The following is a 27,162-nucleotide window of genomic DNA, read 5'->3' as shown; positions in this document are numbered from 1 at the left end:
CTCTGAAACCATAAGCAACTCAGTAGAAGACGGAGCAGCCATGTGCCTGCTCTATTTTCTGCCAATTTCTGGCATCTGGCTGTACCCACTAGCAGGAAAATGGTTCAAGTCACCTTTCTTTGCCTCCTTTTACACCTTGATCTCTCTCTGTGAGAGATCAGTTACTTACTGAGCTTGTTAATCTTTCAAGAACTTCCAGCAAGGAAATCCCATGTGTATGTCAGGTGTAAATAAAAAAAGAGCAGGATGTTTTGACAAAGTTGGGGTATTTTTTGCAGATTTCCTCTTCAGTGGCTTTTCACTTTAAAATGCAGCAAGCGATAACACTTGAAACTGTACAATGATGTGTCACAGATATCTGAACAAAATGTTCTTTTTCAAGATATGAAGCTCTGTTTTTTCTCCCCAATTGGTATTTTACTTTCTATTTCATCCATAAAACCACAGTAAACATGGACAAGTTGAACAATTTTACCTATGTTATAAAACTGCTTTTTAAATGGAGAAAGTAAGATGTTTCAAAGTCACAAAACCATGGTATACTAAGATAAAACCAGAATATGGGTAGGGTGTTGCCCTGAAAATTAAGCCTTCTGATAATGTTTCATAGTTTTAGTTACTTTCCCATGAACGTTCTGTAAACATAAGTTGTTTATCATATTCCTTCTAAGAAACGTCTTTTGATGGATGTTTCACATGACCAGTGTGCTTGGGAAGGTGCTAACTTAATTATCCAATCCCTGGTCATTGTTGAGAATCTATAAATACTGAACTCAGAGAATAAAGGTACCTTTTTCTGTTCTGATACTGAGAGGTGTTTGTGTGAATCATTTTGTGTCCTCTAGTGACAGTAGGGTGTGCCCAATTTTTTTCTGATGCAATTTTAAAATTTTTCTTATACCCCTTAATGAGCTTTTAACTGTATCATTAGCAGAAAAAACACATTTTCTTGGTATCTCAAAAAAATCCCAACAAAAAACTGTTGTGTTGGTTATCAAAAAAACCCAAACAGTGCAAAACAGAATAAGAAAAGGAATCATAAACCACAAGATTTTAAATATATACTATAAAGACTATTTACAAAGGCTTTTTTAAAAAATGTGATATTTGGTGAACAAACAATTATTTGCAGACTGCAAGTTTCCAGTAATGGAAATTTTCTTTGTCACAATCTTATACACCCAGTCATTGTAAGGTTCTATGGACACTTCAGGTAGTGTGTAGTGTTTGCATCGAGAAAGTTCTCTCCTTGCTTCTCAGAGTGAGAACTGTACCAGCCTTTATTTCCTAACCAGAGAAAACTGAAGTGCTGATTTAACAATTGGAATACTTATGTTCCTTTATTGTACTAATGTTAAAGATTATCTCACTGTGAAAAGCTGTTTTCCAAGTGTTAATGCTCACTGTTAGAACACGCTGTGCTTTACTAAGAGCTTGTACAAATGGGATGTGTTCTGGGAAATCTCGTAGTAAGAGTAGATTACGTGAGTGGCGATGCTAAGCAGAAGGATCGTGTGCTGCTGCTGTACACAGTGAAGGTCAGCAAAAGAGCACATGCTCTGCAGATAGTGAGACAGAAAGCTACAAAATGTATTTGTACAAGAAGTGGACATTTGTGTTGAAATTTCTAATTTTGACAATAGTTATGTTCTAGAGTGGAATGAAAGCGAAAGCATTTCCTGTATATCCACCCCTTCCACCCCTCCCATCCTTCAAGTCAATCTAAATACTTCCGTTTGACAAGATCAGGATATTTAATTATGTTTTAACTGATTTTTATATTTTATAGTCTAATTTAATCACATTTCACCAACTATTAATCAAATGCCACCAATTATTTTTTATAAAATAGGAATATTCAATTTTCAGTAGGCTAAGATGAAATATTTGGGCTTCCCATTTGTAACGGATTTTTGTTAAGGGTAATGCACTTCTGTGGAAGGTTTTAGTTTTAATGAATTTATATGTCCTAGTACTATTCACAAGATCTGTGCTGTTAGTACTACCAAAGATCTGATAAATTATTTTACCAACATCTTGCAGTAGGTTTGTGACATTTAGCTTCTTATGATTTTGGATTATTGAGGCAATCAATGGGATTTCATCATTTTCTAACCTTATTGCCAATGTTGATTACTTTGACAGATAAAAGTAGAGATAAGCAAACAAATTTTATTGAGCAACTTACGATTTACAAGTTTAGATGGTAATATTGGCTTGCACTTCTCAGGAGATGCCACATTCTCTTCATCTGTTACATACTCAAAATTAATAATAAACATCATTGCTACTCCCTCTTGATTTTTCACTGGAATTATGTGGGTGTTGCAAATGAAGGTAGATCCTGCAGATGGATTAAAAAAAAAAGGAAGAAATATATAAATGGAAGGAAAAATAATTTTTTTCACTTCAGTAAGTCTAATTATGCCAACAGACAATGAAGAATATTTACTTGAATTCAATAATTGAGCATCAAACATATTATTCTTTAAACAATAATGACAATTATTGTTTAACCAAAAACAAAAACCAAAAAAACAATTTCATAGAAAGAAATACCACTGCTCATAATTTCCTGGAGCCTTACCTTTACCAAAAGGTGTCCTTTAAAATGGCAATTTTATAATTTGTTTGGTTTTTTTTGTTCACTGGAAGTCTGTATAAATGGGCTTGTAATATGGAGACATTTAACACCAAAATTAGAAATGTGAACTGTTTCAACCAGAGTCCTTGCAAAGAAAGCAAAACCTGATTCTTCTGAATGTCGAACATTCTTTAAGCATTTGGTTCTATTACACAGGATGAGTCATGCATTAAGTATTTATGGATGTAAATATACCATTATTCTTATTTTAGCTCTTAGTCTTTTGGGGATTTAGGGAAATGTTTAGGTTTGTGTTAAAAATTATATTTGTTTTATACTCCATCACAAAAATCTTCTGAATTGTGCTAATAATTTTCAGTAACTTCCAGGAGGGTTTGACTTAAGTGTTATACACAATTTGAAGTATGAATTTAAAAATACCCTAGCTTTCACATGTAGGGATCATACTCAGCCTATACTAAAAGTAATGGAGAGTGTAAACTTTCAATACCTCTGGTGCTCGGGATGTTCTTGTTTTAAAACCTAATTACAGATTTAAGGAGTTCTTTGTGTTACTTCTTCCACCATAGCATTAGAAGTTTCAGTTGACAAAGTCATTAGTTTTGATTTAATTATTTCTATTAATATTATAGAACATAGTGGTTCCAAAAATAATGTGCTGTAAGCAATACAATAATGTGCTAAAAACTTCATGCAGACACAACTGTGAGATGGGGTCTTTCTGTGATAATTAGGTTTAATGTACATCATCTGCAATTTAGGTACTCAAATGCAATAATAACTGAAACTCGACAGCCTGTGCAATTTGACAAAAGCCAGATATTGATCTAGATTGCACAAGAATATTTTTTTTATTTGTTTCCATTGAGGAGAGAGATAATACAATTTTTATCATTACAACCAAGAACCAGATTCTGGCTTCTAATATTTAATGTAATATTTGCTATAATGTGGTATATAGGGAGATTTGAGTTATGTATAAAATTGACATGCTGGCCTTTCAAGTTTTGCAGCTGCAACTTCCATCCATTTAATAAAACAGTTAAGCTGTGGCACTTGGCACAGTTTCCATGGTTACAAGCTCAATGACTTTAGTAAACAGAAAATAAGCAATTTAAGACTGTTCCATTAGAGCTAAAAATAGAAGTGCTGCAGGCCAACCATTGCAACATAGACTGGTTAAACAGAGGGTTTGGAGAGAATTTAGAATAATCTTTGTGGTTTTAGCTAACAAATAAAATACATACTCAGTTCAAAGAGTCAAAATTATATTTATTGATTTGCTTGGAAGGAAATTACAGGGATGGCTTTGACATGGAGATTTATAGGCTGAGCGGGTATCCCCCAATATCTGGAAGTGGGTCTCGGCTGAGGCGAGCATGGCTTTGAATCACACCAAACTTCAGTGGATCAAATGTTTGTCAGTATTTGCAAAGGAGGATGATGAGGACACTTCTTTAAAAACTTTTCTGCTTTTGAAGGCAAGGGTGTTTCAGCTTTTGAAATGCTTCCCACAGTGCTAAGTAATGACACTATTTCCCATTTGCGTAGAACATTCCGCCCTCAAGAATTTACAAACCTCATTTGTATTGGAACTAGGGATTTACATCTCTGGGGAGATGGAGGAATTGTTTAACAGTCCACAGCTTAAGAACATGGCAATAAGAGCAGAGAATTGAAAATTTAAGCTGTATGTAGAAATATTTCAGAGACAAAAAATAAGAAAGGTTCATATGTGGTTTAATTTATCATGGCTTCTTTGAAGACCAAATACACCACAGACTAGTAAGTCCACTGTAGTTCATCAGTCTGAAGTTTTTCCAAGAAACCCAGGCTTTTTTAGAGGAAAGGAATGTTTACTTTTTTTGTATGTCTGAAAGTGGGATGCTTCAAGTTAACCAAAATATAATGACAGTCGCAGTCACTGTCTGTGACACTGTTAGTGTTTGTCTTTAGTACAGACACTGCTATCTTCTATACATTTATCAGTATCTATCTCTATTGAAGAGACAATAAGGAAATATAAAATTCAAAATAGAAAGGAATACCCTGGTGTGATTTTAAAATTAATGATGAATACAAAGAAGTAGCAGTGGCAAATTCAAAATATAAGCTTTGAGTTGTTAGAGTTGATAGCAATAAAGAAATAATAAGAAGCAGCTTGTTTACAAACAATCTTATTCAGTATTTGCACTCTGGCATCCCACTGCTCTTCATTGCACTCAGCATGTTTTTCCTGTTTTGTCTCTATGCTGAATATTTCAAAAGTAAGACATGCTTCTGATGAGCAATAAAAATGGTAATGTAGTTTTTGGAATTTGCATTTCTTATCTAACAGCACCGGGCAAGTGGATGATTTAAGGAGAACTAAGAAAATTATACCTTTATAATTAATAAATTCAATATCCAGCAATATATCTGAATTTTCTCATGATTAATAATTACTGAGGAGTAATCATGAAATATACCTGTTTTGCTCTTTTGTTAACATCATTGAAGATGATAGAGGACAAGTTGGATATTTTCTTGTCAGCTTGAATTGTATGGTTATAGGGATTTGTTTTCTTTTATTTAAAACATTGTAAAACCCACTGTTTCATCTAGTTAAATTAGTGGGAAAATATCCATATGGGAAGAACAGATTTCGCTCCCCTATTTCCTGTGTGGATATGATGTATGATTCCATAGTTATGTATTCAACAGTATAATTTCACAAGACCATACAGCCTTGTGTGAAACAAGTAACTGCCAAAATACATACACAAGTGACAATAAATATTTAAGAAATAATGGCTTAGGGTATATTAGGGTTATATAAGGATATATTGCACCCTTTCAGCAATTCTGATGAAGGAAAACCTATTTAACTATCTGTCTGCATAGTGTTTAAAGCTGACTTGCTTCAAGAGAGCAGTGCAAGGCTGGCACATCAAGCCAATTAATCTGGTTCGTAAACTTTATTTACCTTTCCAGTGATTTTTTACAGAAGATTCTAGGGCAGATTTTTATCAAACTGCATCTGCTGGATACAACTGCATTTGTTTATTAGAATTGTGGGAGTTCCATTCACAAACAGTTTGGAGAGGACAATTCAACTAATTCAACAATGAAGACACTCCAAATTCTCCTATGAAAATCTCTGACAAGTAAACTTTGAAAAATGACAAATTCAAAACAACTAATTTGAACAAAATTAGTTGGGAACAAAATTTTCACAGGCCATTTTATAGGCCAAGCTCAAAGGATCCCTGAAAAATGAGACAGTTGCACGTAGGTAATTGTCCTAATTCTGCAGAATTGCCATGGTGCACACTACAGGAACCTTTCAAAATTCATCATCATTCAGGATGGCTCTGGAACTCTCTTTCCCTGAACGGGTTTTACAGTAGCTATCTGCATTTCACCATTTAAAAATTTAGACTCCTGCACGTAGTACCAATTTGAGGACAGCCTTCAGAAGGTCGAGACTGGTTTCAATATATTTTGGAACCAATCATGGCTCCCTGTGCCAAAGAATTTATGACTTCTCAGATATTTTTTTGTTACTAGAGCTGCTGTAGACAACAGACTAAGGCTATAGAAAGAAAAAGTACTGAATATGTCCTCTGCATGCATGTAGAAATTTTTTTGCAGGGTGACCTCATACCCGAGTTTCCTAGGACTGTGATAATTTTTTACTTCTGTGACCTACAGTAATCCAATGTAGGTATCTCTACAATCCATAGCCACTTCTGCTCATTTAAAATTGAAGATGACAAAGAATAAATCAAAACATAACAGAGAAGGAGCCAACAACAGCTTGCCTACTAGAACAAGACCAAAGACAGTCAAAAAATAGAGGCAAGGATACTCTGCATTTCCAGATCTAGACAGTCCTGTTAGCTGTTTGCAAGACAGCTCTGAACAAAACATGTCTGCGCTACCAAAATTTTATGGTAATACAGGAACAAGAGAAAGATTCTGGATATTCTTTGTGCTTTTATAAAATAATCACTATTTTTATTGTGGAAATAAATACCCTCCACTTCCCTCAATAGTATTCACACTTTGCCATCAAAACAAGTGCTCAAAATGCCTTCTTTTCGAGGCATAAACTTAAAACTACCAATTATAGTAGAAATGCAGTTAAATATATTTCATATTTAATTGTGTACAAAGCTTAGTCTTAATTCTATCACCATTTTACTGAAAGGGGGCACAGAAAAGTCCACATATCTCCCATTTTGTTAGTAATGAAGTGAAATGTCTTCATAGATGCTCTTTTTGACTAGTTACTGTGACATTATTATAGTGAGATCACTATTATAATAATCAGAAACTTAAAATTTCTCTGTTAAGCAAGAGTTGACTTCTGTAAATACAAAGAACACTACGCAATAAAACATAACCAATCTTATTTTGTTATCCTATGCCCGTGTTTATAGCCTTATTTGTACTTTTAATGTAGCATGGCTTATGAGGATTGCCCAGTGTAAATAAGAACTTACCTGGGGAAAGAAAAAGGCAGCTAATCTTAGGGAGAATTAATGCAGAAGATCAGAACACCTTTTCTATCTTTGCCTGTTCATTATGAAATCTTCATCTGTGGGATGAGAAGCCAAAGCATTGCTTTCTACTGACTCTTCACAAATTCAATATTCTCTTCCTTCCTAATGGCCAAAAACCTCCATTGCTTTTTAATACTTTCAGCTTGGGGATGGTTTTGGAAAGGTGTAATACTTTTCCAGGCAGAACATAAAGGGAATTTAATAAAATTAAATTTGTGTGCTAGTCTTGGGAAAGGAAATATTGTCCCACTTTGTGCAGGCATTCAGGAAGGCTGAGACAGTGAGCTTTGTCCACCATGCCCAGCATTCAACTAGTAACAAGGCCCTTGGGACCATGTGAAATGCAGTGAATAAAAGTCTTGTTCTCTGGCCTAAACTGCTGTTTATAATCAATTTTATCACTAAATGCTGGCAGATAAAGGACATAGACATGTTTTTAATATGGAGTGAGGAAAAGTCAAAGGAACTGTGCAATAGAGGAATTACTTGTAAAGCAAGGTGGTAAGGGACATAAAATATCTTGTGAAATAAAGCTGTTGGTTGCACATAGCTTCTAAGATTTTCACATTCCTGAAATGCCCTTAGAATAGGGAGAATATTGATATTTTATACAGCTTTGTGTGAGATGTAATTCTAGATTTATTCCTTGTTGTTCCATAGCTACTTTCAGCCTAACTTAAAAAAAAAGAAATGGAAGCAAGCCAAAAACTTTGTTTTTCCTATGTGTTGTCAAGGTTCTGATAACAAAAATTTAAAAACTTGTTTTAGAAAACAAATATTGTGAATGGTGCAGAAGAACGACATCTGAAATTGACTGGTTGTAAGTTATTAATATGAGGCCAGTATAGCAAAGCATTTTTTATTCTTGAAAGGTTATAGACAAAGAGAAAGAAATTGAAAGAGAAACAACATCCAGGGAATATTTGCTCTGCTTTGTGTGGTTTTTGTGACTTATCCCTGAAGAAAGTCCTTTCTTTTATGCTTAAAATTCAGAAGCCTATTTACTTCCACTTTGAAGTCCACTCTAAGCAAACACTTTGTCAGGTGATGTTTAGTTGGCATTTAGGGACAATTGCACTGGGGATGTGTATTGAATATTCAAGCAAAACCGTCTGTCAAATAATGAGGCATGATGTGTATTGTGATGTGGGGATTCAACATGACCAATCAAGGACTTAAGATCCAAATCTTTCTGTTTCTATTCAAGCATAAGTCCGGAACACTGCAGTATGTCATAAAGAATATTGTTTTCAACAATGCAAAGTTTTACTTTCATTCTAAAATCATGTGAAGAAGTCTATTCTTGTAATGCTATGTTGAAAATAGTCATGCAAAATTTCACATGGTTTTATGCTAAAAGGGGCCTTTAGCAGCAAATACTTTAGCAAACCTATTTTTCTGTTAACTAAAACTAAACTAACTTCTGTTAGCTAAAAGTATTTATTAACAGATTTTCACACCTTAGCCTTCTTGTTTATACAATAAAAGTGAGTGGAAGAAGGACTGAATCTGCCTTGAGAATATTTCCCAGCACTTTGTGATGTAGAACCATGTCTCTGGAGACAGATACCACATAATTACTTGCTCAACTCAGTAACAACCCCATGAAAATTATATTGGACAAATACTTCTGTCTGTTTGTACCTGCAGCTTTTTGCATCTTTGCCGTTGGTGTCATTTATTCAGACCTTTGGAGACATCTGATTTGTAAACACCCTATTTAAATTTCGTCAAAACTTTGGCTTATAGGAAAGAATTATCCTTGGATGTTCCTTTCTTGCCTTCCTTACATTTGTTATGTATCTGCACACATAAGGAACAGGAGAAAACTTGATGCTAAGACTAAAGATGATTATATTGGCAGCCACAAAAAGCATCTATTCTGGGAATCCCAGTTTGCATTGTAAGTGTTGCCTGTTGCTGCCCTTCAATGTGTACTAGTATAATTTTACTTTCTTCTCAAGGTGTTAAGACTGAGACATGAAAAGGGTTGTAATCAAACCAGCATTAAAAATTAATGAAGAAATTAAGGATAACTCAAAGAATCTCTTGATCCCATTTTCACAATTGAATTAGTAGATAACAGCCCCACAATATTAAACTGTGTCTCATAAATTTCCATACAGAACTTTGGGCAAGTTATTATACAATTCTCTTTATCTTTCACCTGCATCTTCTGAGCTGTGTCTGTATGTTACCATTTTCCAATTCCATCTGACTGAAAATGAACCACCGTGAGTGGCAAGGATGGGGAATTCACACGTTTCCTATATCTGTGTGATTGTCTATTCTGAAAGACTCACTGCAGAAAACAATTAAAAATAGATGGCAGATTGAAATGTATTATATCCCTTTTGAATTGAATAGCTATGTTTAAGGGCATGGATAGAGACAAGAGGAATGCACTTGGCTGATATTTATTAGAGACCTTACAGTGATTAAATGGACCTACTTCCTTTGACATTTTAATCCACCTTCCTTAGCAAACATTCATTCTGTCACTGAAATGGTTGCTGGTACTAAGATTTGATGTATAGGACCATTTATGTTTTGTAAGGTATTAACTTACACTGTTTAAAGGAAGAATTTTTAAAGTAATAAACTAAGAAAAAAATTGCCCTCTGTAGAATCTGTGGACATGTTCATTACTGGACTGGCAAATATGTATATCTCATTTGCTCTCCTTTTAATCCCATTTGTAATATAATTAAATTGGCAGATAGAATACTGTTCAATTGCTCATTCCAGCATTTCTTAGGCTACACCTGCATTGTTGAAATTATTGCTAAGATCCTAATTGTACACCTACACTAATAGGCTATGGTGATTAATTGTAATGCTGAAAACATTTTTTAAGGGAGGAAAATTTCCTGCTTTGTTGTTTAAGTGTCTATAAACGTAGAGAAGATAGAGAGCAATTAGGTATTTGGCAAGGAAAGAAAAATGAAATTAAGTGTAAAATAAACAGTGACATATTTATAAAGAAAAGAGCAATAAAAAAGCATAGAGTGAAAAATGTTGAAAACTGCACATGGAAACTAAAGATTTGTTTAGGTTCCAGGCTGCCTGTAGAATAATTCTATTGAAGGCACAGCTGGGCCAAGATAGTCTATTTCAAGATAGACTTTTTTCTTTCTGTCTTGGCTCACCTTAAAACCACATTTGAGTTTTGTTAGAGGGAATTTGCCTAGAGCACAGACTGAAGTCAGGAGATCTGGTTCTGACAGTCAGTCTTGAACACTCAAGCTGATCTTTCTTAGAGCTTGCACATGCACAGTCGGAGGAAAGCTGCATCTGAAATTATTTTCTGGATGGGTTCTCATTACAGGCAGTTTGGAAAGATGGTATGTTCAAATATGACTGTTATTTGGAATTGTTCAGGCCCTAAACTTAGTCTAAAATCTTTTCCATGTTGTCTTCAAGTAAGGAGCAAATAGTATTACTTCTGAAAAGCGATGTCTGTGACTTGTTAATGGGATCTTTCTGTCTGCATATGCAGTTGAACATTTTGGGCCCAGTTCCTTGCACCTAGGTAAAGTTTCTGAGTACACACTGTATTACCTGATGCTGAGAAGTCAGACATGGAAGGTCAGAGCAGATTGCAGGGGGTACATCTATGAAAAAACCTTAATTATTAAGCCTGTAAACGCTTTGCAAATCAATTGTAAAATAACTGAGGAAGATTTTTCGGTCTTTTGTGTTGTATCCGTTGCAGACTATGTGAAAGAGGCAAATCCAGTGCTTCTCATCTTATTTTCTTAGTATAAATACTTCTTCTGCAGACACTTGTCACATAGTTATAGTGAATGCAAAATATACTACACTTGATGAATATCATAACTGAAGATTTTAACAGCAAAACATTGCAAAAAAGTGCTATTTATGAAAGAAAATGAAATATTTCACTGAGAAATTTTCAAAATTAGGTATTTATTATTTTTAAAGGACGATGTAACATTTTTTTTCTACATTTCACATCACAGTCCTGTGAGAAAAAAATGTTTTTAAATGTGAAATTTACTGATAATATATTAAGAAGAAATTTTCAGGATTAACAGTGAATAGTAAATTCAGTTTGCTCAACTGTGTGATACACTTGAACTGAGGACATTTTAAAAAAGAGAGTTTTTTTTAGATACTAAAATTTGATTAGAGTTTTCTGTCTATTAACAAAAGAGAACTCAGAATGTAATATCTTAAAACATATAGCATCCCAATAAGGGACAATTATAAAAAACTACCAATGTCCAATGTCACTGGACATAAATGAGTACCACCTGAGAAGGGTCAGTGATGAAAGATCATATTCATTTCTGAAATTGAAGTGGTGGGTAAAAACAACCTTGGTTCAAATAATAATAATGCAGCACTATATTTTTAGTGTTACTAACAGACATTTGTATTAGTTTAAGCAATTTTCAATAATTTTTGAGTCTTTGTCAAGAAAGAGAATTGTATTTAGGGAAGGTCAGGATAGGAACTGCATTAATTCACCAGAATTATGTGCATTTAAAATAGGTTTTAAAACAACTAGTTTTCATTGTGAAAATGCTTTGATTTTTTTTTTTCATTCACATTTTCAGTAAGCTTATTTAGAGAATTGCACTAAAAAAATACCAGAAGTATAGTTCAAGATGAAAAACATTCATAGGACATATTTTCTCCCAAATTTTTTTAACAGAAAAATTGCAGAATCTCAATGTCTGTTCCAAAACAGTTTGTGATAATTTCAAATTTAAATATACTTTACACAAAAATCTTTGCAAAAACGATGAGGTGAGAAATAATGGTTCTAATTTCTTGTTTTCAGTTAGTTGGCCAAGCATTAGGAAATATTTAATTATATGTGCTAAACATGAAGATTACTTTTTTCTTTATTTTTCCCCCTCAATTTTTCTTTATTTCCAATCTATAGTTCTTTTTTTTCCTCCTAGATATTCATTTCTAAACCCTCATTAAAAGGTATGCACCTCTGGGCATTAAACTGAGAAATGTCTTATTATGTTCATGTGAAAATGAATCTCAGGTTTGTTGAATATTGCCCATCTTGCAGAAAATGTGCAGACTAAGACTTTTTTTGTGAAAGTAACCTCATTTATTTCCCCAAATGAAACTACATAAACTATTTTAAGAACTAACTGAATAACCTTGTAAAGCAGAATGGAACAGAAAAAAAACCCAAACAAAACCAACATCAAACCACAAAGTGAAACCCACAGAATTCCTCCAGAACTCCATTTTTGTAATTTGTTTCATTTATTCAAGGTATTGGTCCTGAATACAATACGAAGTAAAAAAGTGATCCAGATTCTGTCCTTTCTGACACCGGCATTTCAGGGAGAGGACAGGGATTTTTTTTGTCATACAGTTATTAAAATATATCAAAAAGAAGAAGTCATTAAATGGCCATACAGTCTGAAGGGCGATACAGAAAAACAGATCAACAGCAGGTCCCCTTAGGCAAAAGGGAAATGCTGTCATTTCTGCAAATTTTCACAAGTGCAATGTACTTTCAGTTCCACTGGCCACATGGAAGGAGTACCATTTTCTAAATATAGGTGCCTTTCTTATTGAATTCATACCCTTGGAAAATCATACTCATGGGAACATACCCTTCCTGATATTTTCTAAATGAATTGATCATGAGTAGCTTGAAATACACAACCCTAAACTTGTAGAAAAAAAATAAATTATGTCATTGTATACAGGGTCAGTTGTAAAGTCATTGTGTGTGTTACAGTGCTTTATGGTAATCCAGCAGAATGTATCTAAAGGGGAATAATGGCCAGACACAAAGTGAGGGGTTCTTGTTGCATTCAGTAACTATTACAATGTCTTGGTAATAGGGACAATGATGTAGAAACCCTCATAAGTGGGAAAGTCAACTCTGAAAGCTGATGGAAACAATCATGCGACTTGGGTCACATAACAAATGAATGTAACCTCCCAGGACAAAGAAAGTAGTGGCATTTGGGAGTCCTTTCTAACACAAAATCATGGGATTTTGAATGCACATTAATAAATGTGGTGGGAGGTCTATGTAAAGAAGGTTTTTCAAACACACCAGAAAAATATTAAACTTCTTGTAAAAATAAAAAGAACCTGTTTCCTGGTGCAAAATCTCCAAGCCAAACATAATGTATTTTTAATTCAAGTTCTCATTAGAACTGATAAATATGAATAATTTACTGGACTAGAAATTCATGGCTGCCCTAGGGGTGGTTTTCATGACCTGATTGCAATCAGTTTAGACAAACAAAGAACAATCCCAAGCAGTAAAATAGTGGTCCTAAATGGGTAATATTTTATGTTTGATAAAAATGTAAGCAGAAATAATTGGGAGGAGAAGTCAGACAAACATGAATGAAAAATTGCAATTCTTAATGAGAATGTTAAATTACTAAAGAGTAACAATTCAAAGGTGCCAAAGATCTTAAGTCCATCTGCACTGAGTGCAAAAGTAAGGGTAACAAATAGGGATTAAAAACTATACAGTGAATGGAGAATGGAGAAAGTAAATACACATCTGTGGAAACCAAGAGGTATGAAATACCTCAAGCGAAGAGAAGAATGTGACAACTAAGGAGACTAACGAGAGTAAGTGAATACATAGTCTGAGTAAGTGAATTACATAGTCTGAGAGTAAGTGAATACTCTCATTAGTGAATACAAGAAGCAAAAAAATAGCTCCAGTAATAGGAAGAAATTTTTTACTCTGAAGGTACTGAGGTCCTGGAACAGGTTTCCCAGTGAAGCTGTGGATACCCCATCCCTGGGAGTGTTCAAGACCAGGCTGGATGGGGCTTGAGTAACCAGTTCTAATGGAAGGTATCCCTGCCCATGTCAGGGGGATTGGAAGGAGAGGCTCTTTAAGGTCCTTTCCAACACAAGCCTTTCTATGATTCTATGATTGTGCCAGCATCCATGAAAGGGATACAGTGGCAATGAAACGACTGCATGGCAGTAAACCTGACATAAGTTGTAAGCAAAAGAAGGAAACCTATGATGTTAGATTAATTTAAGAAAGAATACCTGACAGAAAAGTAATTAATATCACTCAGTGTGGTAATGCAGATGTTATTAATGGACAAGAAATCTCATTTGATACTTATATTATTTGTATAAAAAATAAATCAAGTAGTCATTACAGACATATGCATTTGTAAGGTAGTCTACTGATTTTTATGCAATATTCTAATAAAGTAATAGTACTATAATTGTAAAAAGCTCATTACATAGTCTGCAAATTGTCTGAGAGCTTCCAAAAAGTCATTAATGGAGGACCACAATTCAATGCCAGTTTCTAGTAAAAGTCCACTGAAATGACCACAGTAGCATTAATTTGCTTTGAAAAGATCTGAAGAAAATATGAAATCCTTCTATAAAATGCAAGGATGCTTCATAAACTAGTTGTTAAGTGGCTAATGATATGTTAATGAGTCAAAATAGAAGCATTTAAATTATTCTGTAAGTGGGACATAAAATGCAAAAAATGCATTATGAAATGGTAAATTTAGTCAGACAGTTAAAGAACCAGGGCATGTAGGCTGAAATGAAAAAAGATAGCTATAGCCTGGAATGTACTGTCTCACAAAAGAAATAATAGGATAATATGTAAGACTGGTGAAGAGTGCCTGAATAAAGAAATAGAATAAGAACTTGACTTTTCACTATGTATGTATGGCACTTAGGGGACTGAAACTGGATTGCTGCATACATCTTCTGGCATCTGAATTCTTAAAGTCCATTGAAAAATGGAACAGGGCATAAAAATGACCAGAAGAATAGCATTCTTCAGAATGGTGTGAATCTTAAAGGTGTCAATCTGCTGTTTAGTGAAAAGTGATTTGAGATGTGACTTGCATTACAATCAGTAACTTAATGGAAAGAGTGTTGAATATTAAAGAGCTGTTGAGTGTAGCAGAAAGAACCTTAATGTCTTCAAGGTAAACCAGATAATTCAAGCTGTATCCTCTGGATACAGAAGACCAGAGGAAGCAGAGGTTATCCATCTCTGTGTTTTTAAATAAAGACTGGAAGGAACAGACAAGTCCTTCTATTGAACATACCATCTACATAATATTCATCTTCATAAAGTTCTAATGTTTCTTCTGAACATCTCATTCCAATCAAAGAGGAATGTCCTAACTTTGCTCTGAATACACAGTGCTCCACGAACCAAGATGCTGCCCTTGTCCTTCTTGTGCTTGGGACTGAAATTTCATGTGCTCTCCTTAGTCAATTGGTAACACTTCAAAAGCGGATCATGATTTTGTCAGATTTCAATGTTCTGATCTTTGTAAGAGGTGGGATCCCAGTGGAAGCAAGGCCAGGTGACATGGGAAGAATACAGAGAGACTATTGGCCACTGTAGGGAGACATTTTGTGTGGTCAGAGCTCAATTTGAGTTGATGATCCTGATGTGTTCCTTCCCACACAGTATGATTAAATGATTCCATGGGATCCCATTTGACCATCTTTTGGCATATCCTTTTGCAGTCATGGTATAGCAGTGGAATAAATTCAGAAAGCATGATTCCTAACTTCTTTGTCTCTCCTGCTAATGGACATAGCAGCAGGTGGCTGTGGGATGTGCATGCCTGTTTTTCATTCAGATGCATCAGCAGTGCTAAGTCAGTACTCTGCAGTGCAATGTGGAGGTGCTGTGCCTCTGTTTTTCTCATTCTTTTCTCATCAGCAAAGGGCAGTGGTTCCCAACACTGACCCTCCCAATAGTGATTGCTGGAGAATGTGTTTGGCTGTCTGGCCTGCATTAGCTGCTCAAATAGCAGTTTCCTGTCTCCTTTAGGAAAAAGGCACAGGACAGATGGTGATGCAGGGTGAAAGCACTTTTGGTGCAAAATCATTATCATTAACTACATCTCCCCACAAACAATACATATTTATCTGTCAGAATGAAATCTCCCTTGTGAAATGTTAAAATTTTCCTTTGCAATAACTCTTAAAATAAATGCTCTTTTTATCTACTAACAACTCCACCTGATTAACTAAGAGTGTAAATGTTCCTGGACATTACAGTGGAATTTATTCTTTATTTTTGAAAGTAAATCCAGCTTAACATCCCCTAACCTTCACAGAAAGCTCATGTTCTTAGGTTGGAATCATGCCCTTAGTATCCATACTTGATGGCTTCACATGATGTCCTGACTACCCATATGTATGTCCATCTGTTCTGCTGGCATGGTGCCCTCCCACAAGCTGCTGGGCTTTGGCCCTAGGACATTGCTGAGGACTGAATGCTTACTTAAATACTTATGTGACTTCCTGTCTGTGTGGGCATGTGCGTGTGTGTGCTGTAACCCTCCTGCTTCTAATGGACAGGATGGAAGGTATTTGTCTAATTTGCTTCAGGCAAAACAGTCTAAATGCAACCCAGAACATCTTTAGATAGGGGTGTTTTTGATAGAAAAACTGTAAGCAATTCCATGGAATGAGTTGGATTTTCCAACTTAAGTATGTAAATCTAAACAGTTTACTAACAAAGCATTGCTTTTTCTTAGGAAGAAATGCAAAATCTACAGGGGGAAAAAAAGTCAATGGTATATAGCAATTTTGAGACAGACCATTAACAGACACAAGAATGCAGTTTTCAAGCGCTAAACACTAAATGGAGGTGGGTTTAGAAAGGTATCCTTCCTAAAAGGAAGTTTTGAAAGTCTTCACATAGTATTTCAACTTGCTTATCATGATTTTATTTTGCCAGCTTTGATTTTCAAGTTGAAAAATTGTGCTTTTCTTATCAAATGCTTCTGGGTGGTATCTAGTTCAGAGCACACATCCAGGCTCAATCCACATAAGCAAAATGTGTGATTCCAAAGTCCTGTCTCTGCAAATCCTACAGCTATTGACTCAGGCTCTCCTCCAGGAGATGCTCTGCCTGCTGCTTTTCCTTTCTATCACATATGCATGCTTCCTAAGAGATCCTATTAGGCTGTAGATCCCTTAGCATCTCTTGTCAAATTTACTACACAGCACACACAGTTTTGACTTCTGATTTACTACTGGGACAACAGAGGAAAGGAAAAATATAGGCACAGCAGAGGATTTTCTGGGGCAAAATTGCTGAAAACCCAAATGAATATTTTTGCAAATGAATGCAATTTTTTTCTGAAATATATTTTCTAATGTTTCCTGGAAGATGAAACTGGTTGCTGCTGACAGAAAGACTGTGCTCTGCCTCATTTACTTTTGTGGGGGTCGATGGCACATTCATTCCACTCACGAACCTTTCTGTAAGAAAAGGAATGAATAAGACTCAGAGTTTAAGGTCTATTGTTTGCCATCTTGACTTTCAGTTTCCTGTAACAGTCCACCAGCCTTCCTTGGATATCTGTTTCAAATGCCTTGCAGTAACTTGCTTAAGACATAACATGCTTCAGGCACAATGCAAAATGGAATTCATAATATTAAATGATGCAATGTTCACAGCCACAGCCCACTCCTGTCAAACTGCATGTTCCATGTGCTTGTTCTTAAGACAACTTTAATAATTTGTTTAGGTATCTGTATGAGAAATTAATTCTGCTTATAATTTTGTTCTTTTTTTAATGGGCTAAATTATAATGAAATGCTGGCTAATAATCAAGAGTAAGAAAGCTTGATGCTAAGTCATCATGTATCCAGTCTTGAAAATAACCTTTAGCAGAAACCTGTCAAATATAAGTCAAAGCATATTTATCTCATAATAATCTATTTGCTGAATTTAAACCTTGATTATTTGGAAGTTTAATAATTCTAGACGTTGGTTAACTTTCAGCTGGTTAAACTGACAACCCTTAGCAACTGAGCAATGCTTACTTAGTATTTTTAAAGCAACTCCATTTTAGATTTGTTGCCTCTATTGAACTTTATAAAAAGTAGGGATGTGTGACATGTAAATTAGTGCCTGGTAATTTTAAGGAATTCAGTGTTTTACCTGTACAGTGCCCTTGAACTTACACACATTGAAATCATGCACAGTACACACACTATACACAAAGCACTGTAATCAAAGGTCAGGATCATCTGATACCTTTTATTGTGTAACTGTTCTGTTTACAGCTGCATTGTTCAGCTCAAATTTTTAGATTGACTTTCTTCCAAAGTTCTATCTTTGTGAAAGTACTGCATAGAAACACTAAGTTATTCATCATAATAAGACAAGAGGGTATTTATGATGAGGAACTGGGAAAAAACCTTATCTCCAGTTATTCTGAATTATCTTCTACAGGTTGTACATATATCTCAGGGAAACTAGTCCTAATAGGCAATAGTTAAATACCCTATATGGATTCTTGAATATTTTATTCATGATATGCAAGACTGAGCAGCTAAAAAAAGGAACAGTAAAATAATACGAAACATAAGTGCAGAAAATAACAGTCAAACCTTCATATTGTAGCTTCCTCGTAACATTAAAGTTTGGTAGATCAACTCCAGATTTATTTTCTTAAATGCCAGAGATTACATTATTTTTATAAGATTTAAAAAGCTGCACAGATTTTATGTGCTGATTGGGTCACCTTTAAGACAAGAAACTAAAATGTGTAAATTACATTCTATTGCTGTAATTTCTGACAATTTTTAAATGGTCTGTTTATTTTAAGGTAATAATTTTTTAATATACACAATATGTATTATTCTGTGGGGTGAACCCATTACAGCCTGTGTTAAGCTCATCCTTTTCAAATTGCAGTAGATAAATCTGTGGTAATCTCCTTTGCAAGTATGGCATAGAACATGTTATAAATACCACAAGAAGGGCAAAATTTACTATGCAGTAAAGGTCAAAGTGATAAAACCAATAAAGAGTATAATGAAGCCCATTGGCTGTGATTCAGCTGGACACTTATGCAGATGACAATTTTTTAGCTTGTGAGAAGTCCCATTGATTTAAGTGTCCTGCTGAATATGTCAGCAATTTGTACTTTGTACATTAATTTGTTTATCTTTATATTATTTCGACATTACAATTAAAATCTTAGCTTTGTGCAGATATCTGAAATGACAGTGGAAAAATAATTTCATGAGGCATTGACTTCAAGAAAAGCAGAGAAAGGGGGATAAATCCCTCCCTGTGTTCAGTGCAGCACCACAACCCGGGGAGACTCTCTGAGTCAGGATTGTGACCATACCCTCCCTGTATACCACTGTGCCATGACCATCAGCAGAGTATCTGAATTTCAGCATACAACTCTATGTGCTAACTCCAATCCCTTTGCTTATCTTTACAACTCATTCCATATCTCCCTATAAATCTGGATATAAGGAAACTGTCTTGTTCCCTGAACTCAGAAGAAAGTCACGCTATGTGCCCCAGGGCAAAGCAGTAGCAAATCAAGTCTACTGGTGTCTATGCAGCAGAAAATTTAATTCAGTGCAAGGTTTTTTGAAATCAATTTCAGTATCCAAATGATGAGCTTGATTTTCTTTTTTGTTAATACAGATCTTGAATGAGTTGCTTTTGATCTGTGCAAATGTGAGACAAGATTTCATACTTGTGCTGTGCATTTTCAATGTCACAATTGCTTTTTCACAATCTCCCTTTTGAGATTCCAAACTAGGCTTAAGACTGGCTGGAAGTTATTACTGAAGTATTTTAATTTGAGAGAAATGAAATTTCATTTGCCTACATTTTTGATTAATGTAAGAATTTCATGACATTATCTAAGGAGAACTTTTTACTTTTTCTTGGAAATAGAACCGAATAAAAGAAACAATTATTTTTAAATTTATTTTTTTTTGTGGGGGACAAAAGCTTTTTTAAACGAGAAATACTAAATTAAACGTAATGCTACAGGGCCAGGTGTAACCTGTAGTTTATTTATCCCCTCCTTGTATTTGCTGGATTCTCTGGCTGTGCTTCATCTCCCATAATACCTTATTATGTAGTAATTCTTTGAATTGTCAAAGTACTATACAAATGTTTCAAAAAACCTTAACCACCCAAACTTACAATGGCTGAGGAAATCAAATAATTCTCTATGCATTGTTTTGACACTGGTATTCATAATTGTTTTCATTTCTTCTGAATGGGAAAGTAAAAATTTGGACTATCTTTATTAAACTTTAAAATTTTTCCATTAATTTTCTCCTTTCCAAAAAATTTTACATTAGCTTCTTTTAGACAGACTATATTTTGTAGTTGCACTGTGTGTTTGGGCTTCCTTCAGTTTTGATGTTTGAGTATCTGAGACTAGCATCCAAATACTGGTTTTAATAGATTGTACCTGTGCTGTAGATCTGTAAATAACATGTCCAAATTCACATCCCTAAACTAGGGAAACAATTCTGGTTGGGGTGAAAATTCTCTCACTGTAAAACTCAGGCTGTTTTCTTTTCTTGAGCAGCTCTGAAGTCAGAAGGCTCAAGTTCAGGATCACTCTAGAATGAGTATACATACTCTTTGGAAGAAACACATTATTTTACATCAGAAAATGCAAGTCTATGTACTTGTGAAGTAGTACACTATTATTTTTTCCATGTTCAAGTTTATTGTGTGTTCTGGCTAATCTTGTGCTACTACTGCAGTGGACTTCTTAAAATTCTTTCAACCTTGTGCTGCCATTTGACACCCAAGAAGAGCAGAGAGAATGATTTCACTAAATCATAACTAGCAAGGGAACCAAAGATGTGGATGAAAGTAGAAATCAATCTTACTATGAGAAAAAAGAGCAGGAACACTAAATGTTCTGCAAGCCAGCAGTTCTCAGGCTCTAAGGGAAGTCTAGCAAGCATTACAGATTGAGATGTCTGAAAAAGTCACAGGAAAATGAAAGAAAATCCTCTGTCTTCCTTGCAAAAGCTTATTGCCTAAACCAAAGCAAGCATTAATCAAGATTAAAGTGTGCCTGCAAAGTAAAAAGTTCAGACCCAACTCAAAATATATTCTGCTATTCCATCCATTACTCATGTTAGCATGCTGCATGCCCAACTCAATTTCTATGCTTTTCTAGAATTTGCTATTGCAAAATAATATTAATTTAATGAAATACTTTGTAGGTTATTATTTTACCTTGTTTAAGCTCCCAATAAAGAAATATTTGAGGGGTGGTACAACAGACCATAAAAATGCTTTCATTGTAATTCTTCCCCAAAGAGTCTGAAAATTATATTTGCCCATAAGGCTTCATTTAAATGGTAGTAAAATGCATGTAGTAAAAACCCTATTTGGGCACTTGCTGGCATTCACTTGTTGCTAAATTTGTATTTTAAAATAATAATTATCATGGAAAGGTTTTAATCATCAGTATTTTAGATTACATTATATACATTTTAGTCTTAAAATGTTCTTCCATTGGATGACATGGGTGATAGTACAGAAAGCTCAATTCATGAGTTTTGTCGCAATGTAAAACACGTGTCTTGTATTTGTTACCAGCACAAATAATATCTGAAGTTCTACTCTGTGCCAAGTTTTGACAAAGATCGAAGTCCTGCTCCTTTTCAGTGATACTACATGTGGATGTGGAACTACAATTCAATTTTGCACGTAATGCTTTCCTAAACCAGCAGGCTTTAAGTAGCAGAACTATGTAGGAACTTGAGTAGCATAAACCAGCACAAACAGATACTGGCATGCAAGAAGGTTTAAGTCTTTTCACCTGTCTATCTGACTTGTTGGTAATGTGAATTTATGTCTTTTAAAGACAGTGGTATATAACATTTGAAGTCAAAGTATGTCAGAAGACTAAGAATGGTAAATGCTGCCCGAAGTGTAGACTAAATTGACACTAAGTGGAGAGGTGATGTGGATGGGTGGAGTGGATCTTTATTTCCATTTTCTGTCTGTCTGAACTATACTTTTGGAATACATTTGCAGTTGAAAGGGTACCATAATATATTTAATCCACTTGGTATAAAAATTGACAGAAGCCCAAGACTAGCATTAGAAACCTATACATTAGAAAATGAGGAGCTGTATTTCTTGCAGTCTAAATTAACATATGTATTCTAAAATAACATATGTGCCTCCATTGTTGGTGGGAATGCAGAAGATCTATTAAAGTTTAAATAACGGGAATATTTATAAATACCTTATGAAATATAATAGAAATAACTTTATCTAATAGTTTATCACCTCAGAAAAGCAATGAATGCTACATAACACTTGAGGACTAATTTTTTATTAGACTGTGATCTTCAGACCTGTTCCTACAGAAATGTCATATGGGTTATGTCTTGATGCAATACTCAGAAAGCAGGGAAATGAAGGTAGGAATACAATACTTCGCTAAAGGGTGTTTGCATTCTTTCTATTTCATTAATGCTATCCTTCTGCCTGAAACAAAATTAATAAGGTTTTTTTTTTCCTCTGTTTTGTTGTTGCCTGTATTTCCCACCCGCATGAAGAGTAAATATCACTGTTTCATCAACTGTAAATAAAGTGTTACTGTCAGAGCTCCAGTCCAGTGTTTGGGCTCTGTTCCAGTTTGCAGCTAGGATGCTTTGGACCAGTATCATCCAATATGTATTTCTTTCCACATGGAAGAGACAGAATTCTTCCTTGTTTCTTAGAATGCTGTTGCTGTGAAGTCAAAATGTGCCCTTCAAATGGCTTAGGTCTAGTTTTATAAGCTTATGTGGTATTTAATGCACAGAAGGACAAATTTTTATAGTAAACATTCAATTATGTCTAATTCATTCTAGTCCTGAATTCTTCATACTTTTGTGCCTGTATTGGTGAACAATATTGCACATCTGCAATTGTCATGAAGTAAGATACAAAATGTGAACAACTGTCTACATTCTTTTTCTGAATCACACATGGTTGTTTTAAGTTGTCCAACACGATTTAATGCATCATTATTTATAATTTTCCCTTTGCAACTTCATGTGCCAGAAATATTCAGCTTTATTCACACCCTCAGGAAACACAAGGAGAATCTTCTACACAGTCAAGATATATTGAAATTTTGCCTCTACTACAGACAGAATATTCCCTAAGGGGCAATATAACATCTGTGCTTTCTGCCAATGTGAGAAAATTGGTCATGCCACTGAACAGCAACGGTGGTGGCACATGCAATGTACCTTGTCTTCCAATCTTTTCCCTTCCACTTAAAAAAGAAATGAAATTTATCTTGCAAATCACTTTACATTAATAAAATTTCTCATCTGTTTGATAAGATGGAGTCAGAAATAATTCCCTTGATAATTTTCTAGGTGCCAGACTAAATCATAAACTTTGGCTGAAAGAAGAATCTTATAACAAAAGCATATATTGGCCCTTCTCCTAGAAAAGTTTGAGACGTTAGAAAATAAAATATTCATATTAATAACAGTGCTTATCAAAATCCAATATATACTGGTACAAAGTATAAGGAACTAGCTAAAGCTTTAAAACTACTTCCCTGTTACCTGTATTGATAGTTTTAAAAGTTAAAAACTAGTACCTCAGAGGAAAGGACTCAGAGAACAGTGCTTAAAATTCAGACATTGTTTTGAAGTAGTACTTTCATGGATGATGCAGATAATTAAGAGTTTGCCTGAACATCTCATTACAATTAAATAATGACAGTTCAGTGAATGGCAGTTAACTGGTAAATTCACCCGTCTGCTCTTGTATCCTTCTGTTGTCTCAGATTCCTAAATTTACTGCAGATTATGTCTTCCTTATCTGCTATACAGCTTGGTCCTCTTCTAGCAGGTTGATCTTGAACAGTCATTATCCTGCCCCCAAGAACTTTTGCTATGATGCAATATCATATTTACTAACTTCCACATATGAACAGCAGATGGTTTGAGCTGAATACACATAAACATGTGTGACTATGCTTCCAGCCTTTAGCTCTGTTTAACCCTTCAGCAGCTCTTTGCCTTTGCCATTTAACAGTCTTGTGAAATGGGAAGGAATTCAGACTGTGAAAACATTAATATTTTTCCTGCTTACTCTAGTGGTTGAGAGGTTTTTCTTTGTGATAATAAAGAATACTTTGTCTACCTGTTCAGTAGATATGAAAGTTTGTTTTAATCCCAGCTGCTCAAATCATAACTGTGTTTAACATCACACAGAAGGGAAAGAAGGATTTGATAAAAGTCACAACACATAGTTTGTGAGACAGTGTTTCCAGACACTACTGTCAACAATATTTTTATTAAATTTTAGGATTCTGACTCACTTAAATTTCCTATTATTTTCTCTTTCTGTTTTATGCAATAACAGAAAATCCTACTGCTCTGGTTGTTGATAAACTAGCGATTTTATTTTTTTTTTGTGCTGAGTCATTTTACATAGAAATATAGAAATTCTCTGTATTCTTCTTATCAAAATACTTATGTTTGATGGTTTTGGCATAGCTTCACATCTCAGGTGATTATTTAAAATGTTAGAATCAAACAATCATGACTTATATGTGTATGAGCTATGCTGAGTGCTTAGCAACAGAAATTTGAGTATATATCCAAAAGATACTGGCATTGCTAAAAGGAGTTGCCTGGCAGCCTTGTGGTGCTTCAGTGGTTGGGGTGCCAACAGCAGCCCTTCCCATGGAATGTGGGACACGGTGCAGGCTCACCATAGCTTAGCATCTCTGTACATTGGATTGAATGTACAGTGTAACCTGGAATGTGCAATTTGCCTCCTCTTTTTAAACTATGTGTTTAAGCCACAGTAGAACTTGGCTTGAAGACATTTCTAAAATTTATTTGCTATTACTTCTGACTTTCTAGGCAGATACTTACCTTGATTGAAACTTTTTCCTGTATTTTGGGATAAGACACAGCTATGCAGTATCATGTTCTACCTCTGTACCAATGCTTTGGTTTCCACAGATCAAGGAGACCACGTTACTTTTGAGCCATGACTAGTAGTGCCCTGAATGCCTCAACTGGAGCCTAAATAGAAATAGCTACTAATATAGTAGGAATAAAATAAAAATGCAGTTTTATGCGGAAGAAGTTCTGCTGTTGTTCTGTCTACACCTGCAATAGCTCAGACTTGCAGTAACTCTGGAACAGTTGCATTACACAATGACTTCTTATGGCATATGTAACAATCTTTTCTGTTCAGTTTTGTACATATAGGAATTACCTTCCAATGATTGTTTTCCTGTAACTATATTATATAACAAGCATTACCTTGTTTTGATGACAATATTTGAGAAAGTAGTAAGTACTTGCTAAATATTTGTTTTGTAACATTAAAATATACAAATAGTTTTTACCAAAGCAATCACGTTTAGTCCCTAATATACAGATCATGAATGAAGACTAGCCAGATGCCTATTTTTTTTTCAGCAGGAAAGATTTTTAGTTCCATCATCATTAGCTGCTTGCCTCTGGTAGGTGCTGCTCCTAAATAATACTTTGCACTTTTTATGGACTATATCTGACTCAGTTCACATATTTATTTTCTTCAAAAGCCTGTGAAGAAAGAGAACAACACTACAAGATTTTTAAAAATCCATTCTAATAGTGTTAGTAAATTAAATGGCATCTATAATCCTTTTAGGCTAACCATATATGTACTCAGAAACCAGTGGAGCCGAATGATGGAAGAAAATCTCATTTTGCATCTACCTGTCACTGTCAACCTTCACACCTAACCTGATATCTAAATACAACTCCAAAAGCATATTGAAGGAGAAATTAGTTTCTAAAATGGAAATTAGGTGTCTGAACCTTAATTATTTTTCTACAGAAGCTGAAAAAATTAGATGCCAAACTACAATATATTTATAAATTTTCTTGCTGATTAGTATACTTCTTCAGTAAAAACACATAATCATCCTAACAAATTAAATGCCACATTTGCACTGGGCTTCTTTTAATATTTACTCGTGTTAAAAGAATTTTGTAATATATTGTAATATGGTATTATTAACCAAAAGATTCTATATACAGACTATTGGTTATAACATCTTCAAATAAAACTACAAATATTTTCAGCATAAAGTAGTTAGAGAGATGCTTGGGGAAGGAGCTTTAAAAAACTCAGCACAATACTGAACAAAAGAATTAAATTCTTGCCATAAGAAAATGAATGTAATAGAACTTTATTTTACTTCAGTGTTGTACAAAAACATGGTAAGAGCAATTATTCTCTCATCAAATGAAGGGTAAAAAAAAATAACTACCCAACTCAAATATATTAGTTTTGATTTCAAAATAAATGCAGCAGATATTGTCCAAGAAGAATAGTCATTGAAAATAGTTGTACATTGTTGTTGTTCTTATTCTAATATGAAGAAATATTCTATCTGGAATGGAAATGAATGATTTTTCTGCATAAAAAATAAGCCAAATCACTTAGCTGGGAGGAAGATATTTCTTTAACATTTTTTTCTAACTGTTTAACCTTTGCTCTAATGCTGGAGCAGCTCCATCAACGAGATGATACTGAAGAGCAGCAGCCTGCATCTTATCACTGTGTTTTACCTCAGTGCCAAGAGCTACTCTGTATAGTAAATTGATAAAAGACACGGCTACAATTTCTACACCAGCTAAAGTTGGCAAGGTCCTAGGTTGGTGGGAATTTTCAGAGAAAAAATGGTGATTGAGGGTGCCATGGATGAAGCTGATGCTTCAGAGCTAAGAGGAAGAGAGGTGTCTGTAAGACGGATGTGCAGGCATACACAAAAGGAGACTGAAAGCATTTTTTTTTTTTATCAAGATTTTGTTCTCTAATTAATTCTCTAATTTTATTTCATGCTATTGCCTCCACACCAAACATATGCATTTTTTCAATCCAATGTAATTTTTGCTCTCTTTAAAATATGTTTTCATCTCAGTTTTTTACTACAAGATGCCAGGGCCACTCTTAGCTATTCTGTATGTCTCTACTATGCTTGAAAGTGGAGGAAGGAACCTAAATACAGATGAATGAAGCCAGTACCTAGCGTCAGCCAGTACAAATAGCAGTCATTCAAGAGTAGGCAGACTGGTGACAGTGAAAGGGTGAGAGAGGCTTCAGGTTGCCTGTATCCACCACCTATTCTTATATACTGACAAAGCATAAGAATACCAGTGATCAAATTTACTCACAAATGTATACAATCAGTATACATGAGC

General features: G+C 34.7%; 1 protein-coding gene across 2 annotated transcripts in view; it reads right to left on the bottom strand.

Annotated features, from left to right (window-relative positions):
- KCNH7 (potassium voltage-gated channel subfamily H member 7) overlaps nt 1-27,162 on the bottom strand; it is a 205,137-nt gene that overhangs the window by 82,417 nt on the left and 95,558 nt on the right. For both annotated transcript variants that reach the window (XM_033516131.1, XM_033516132.1), the window contains exon 3: nt 2,189-2,344. In XM_033516131.1, coding sequence (XP_033372022.1) covers nt 2,189-2,344 — 156 coding nt within the window. The remainder of the gene's footprint in view (nt 1-2,188; nt 2,345-27,162) is intronic.

The sequence above is a fragment of the Parus major genome, chromosome 7 (assembly GCF_001522545.3).
Source record: "Parus major isolate Abel chromosome 7, Parus_major1.1, whole genome shotgun sequence".
Taxonomy (NCBI): Eukaryota; Metazoa; Chordata; class Aves; order Passeriformes; family Paridae; genus Parus; species Parus major.
Note: the sequence above shows the minus strand (reverse complement) of the source record. Positions and strands in the feature narration are given on the sequence as shown.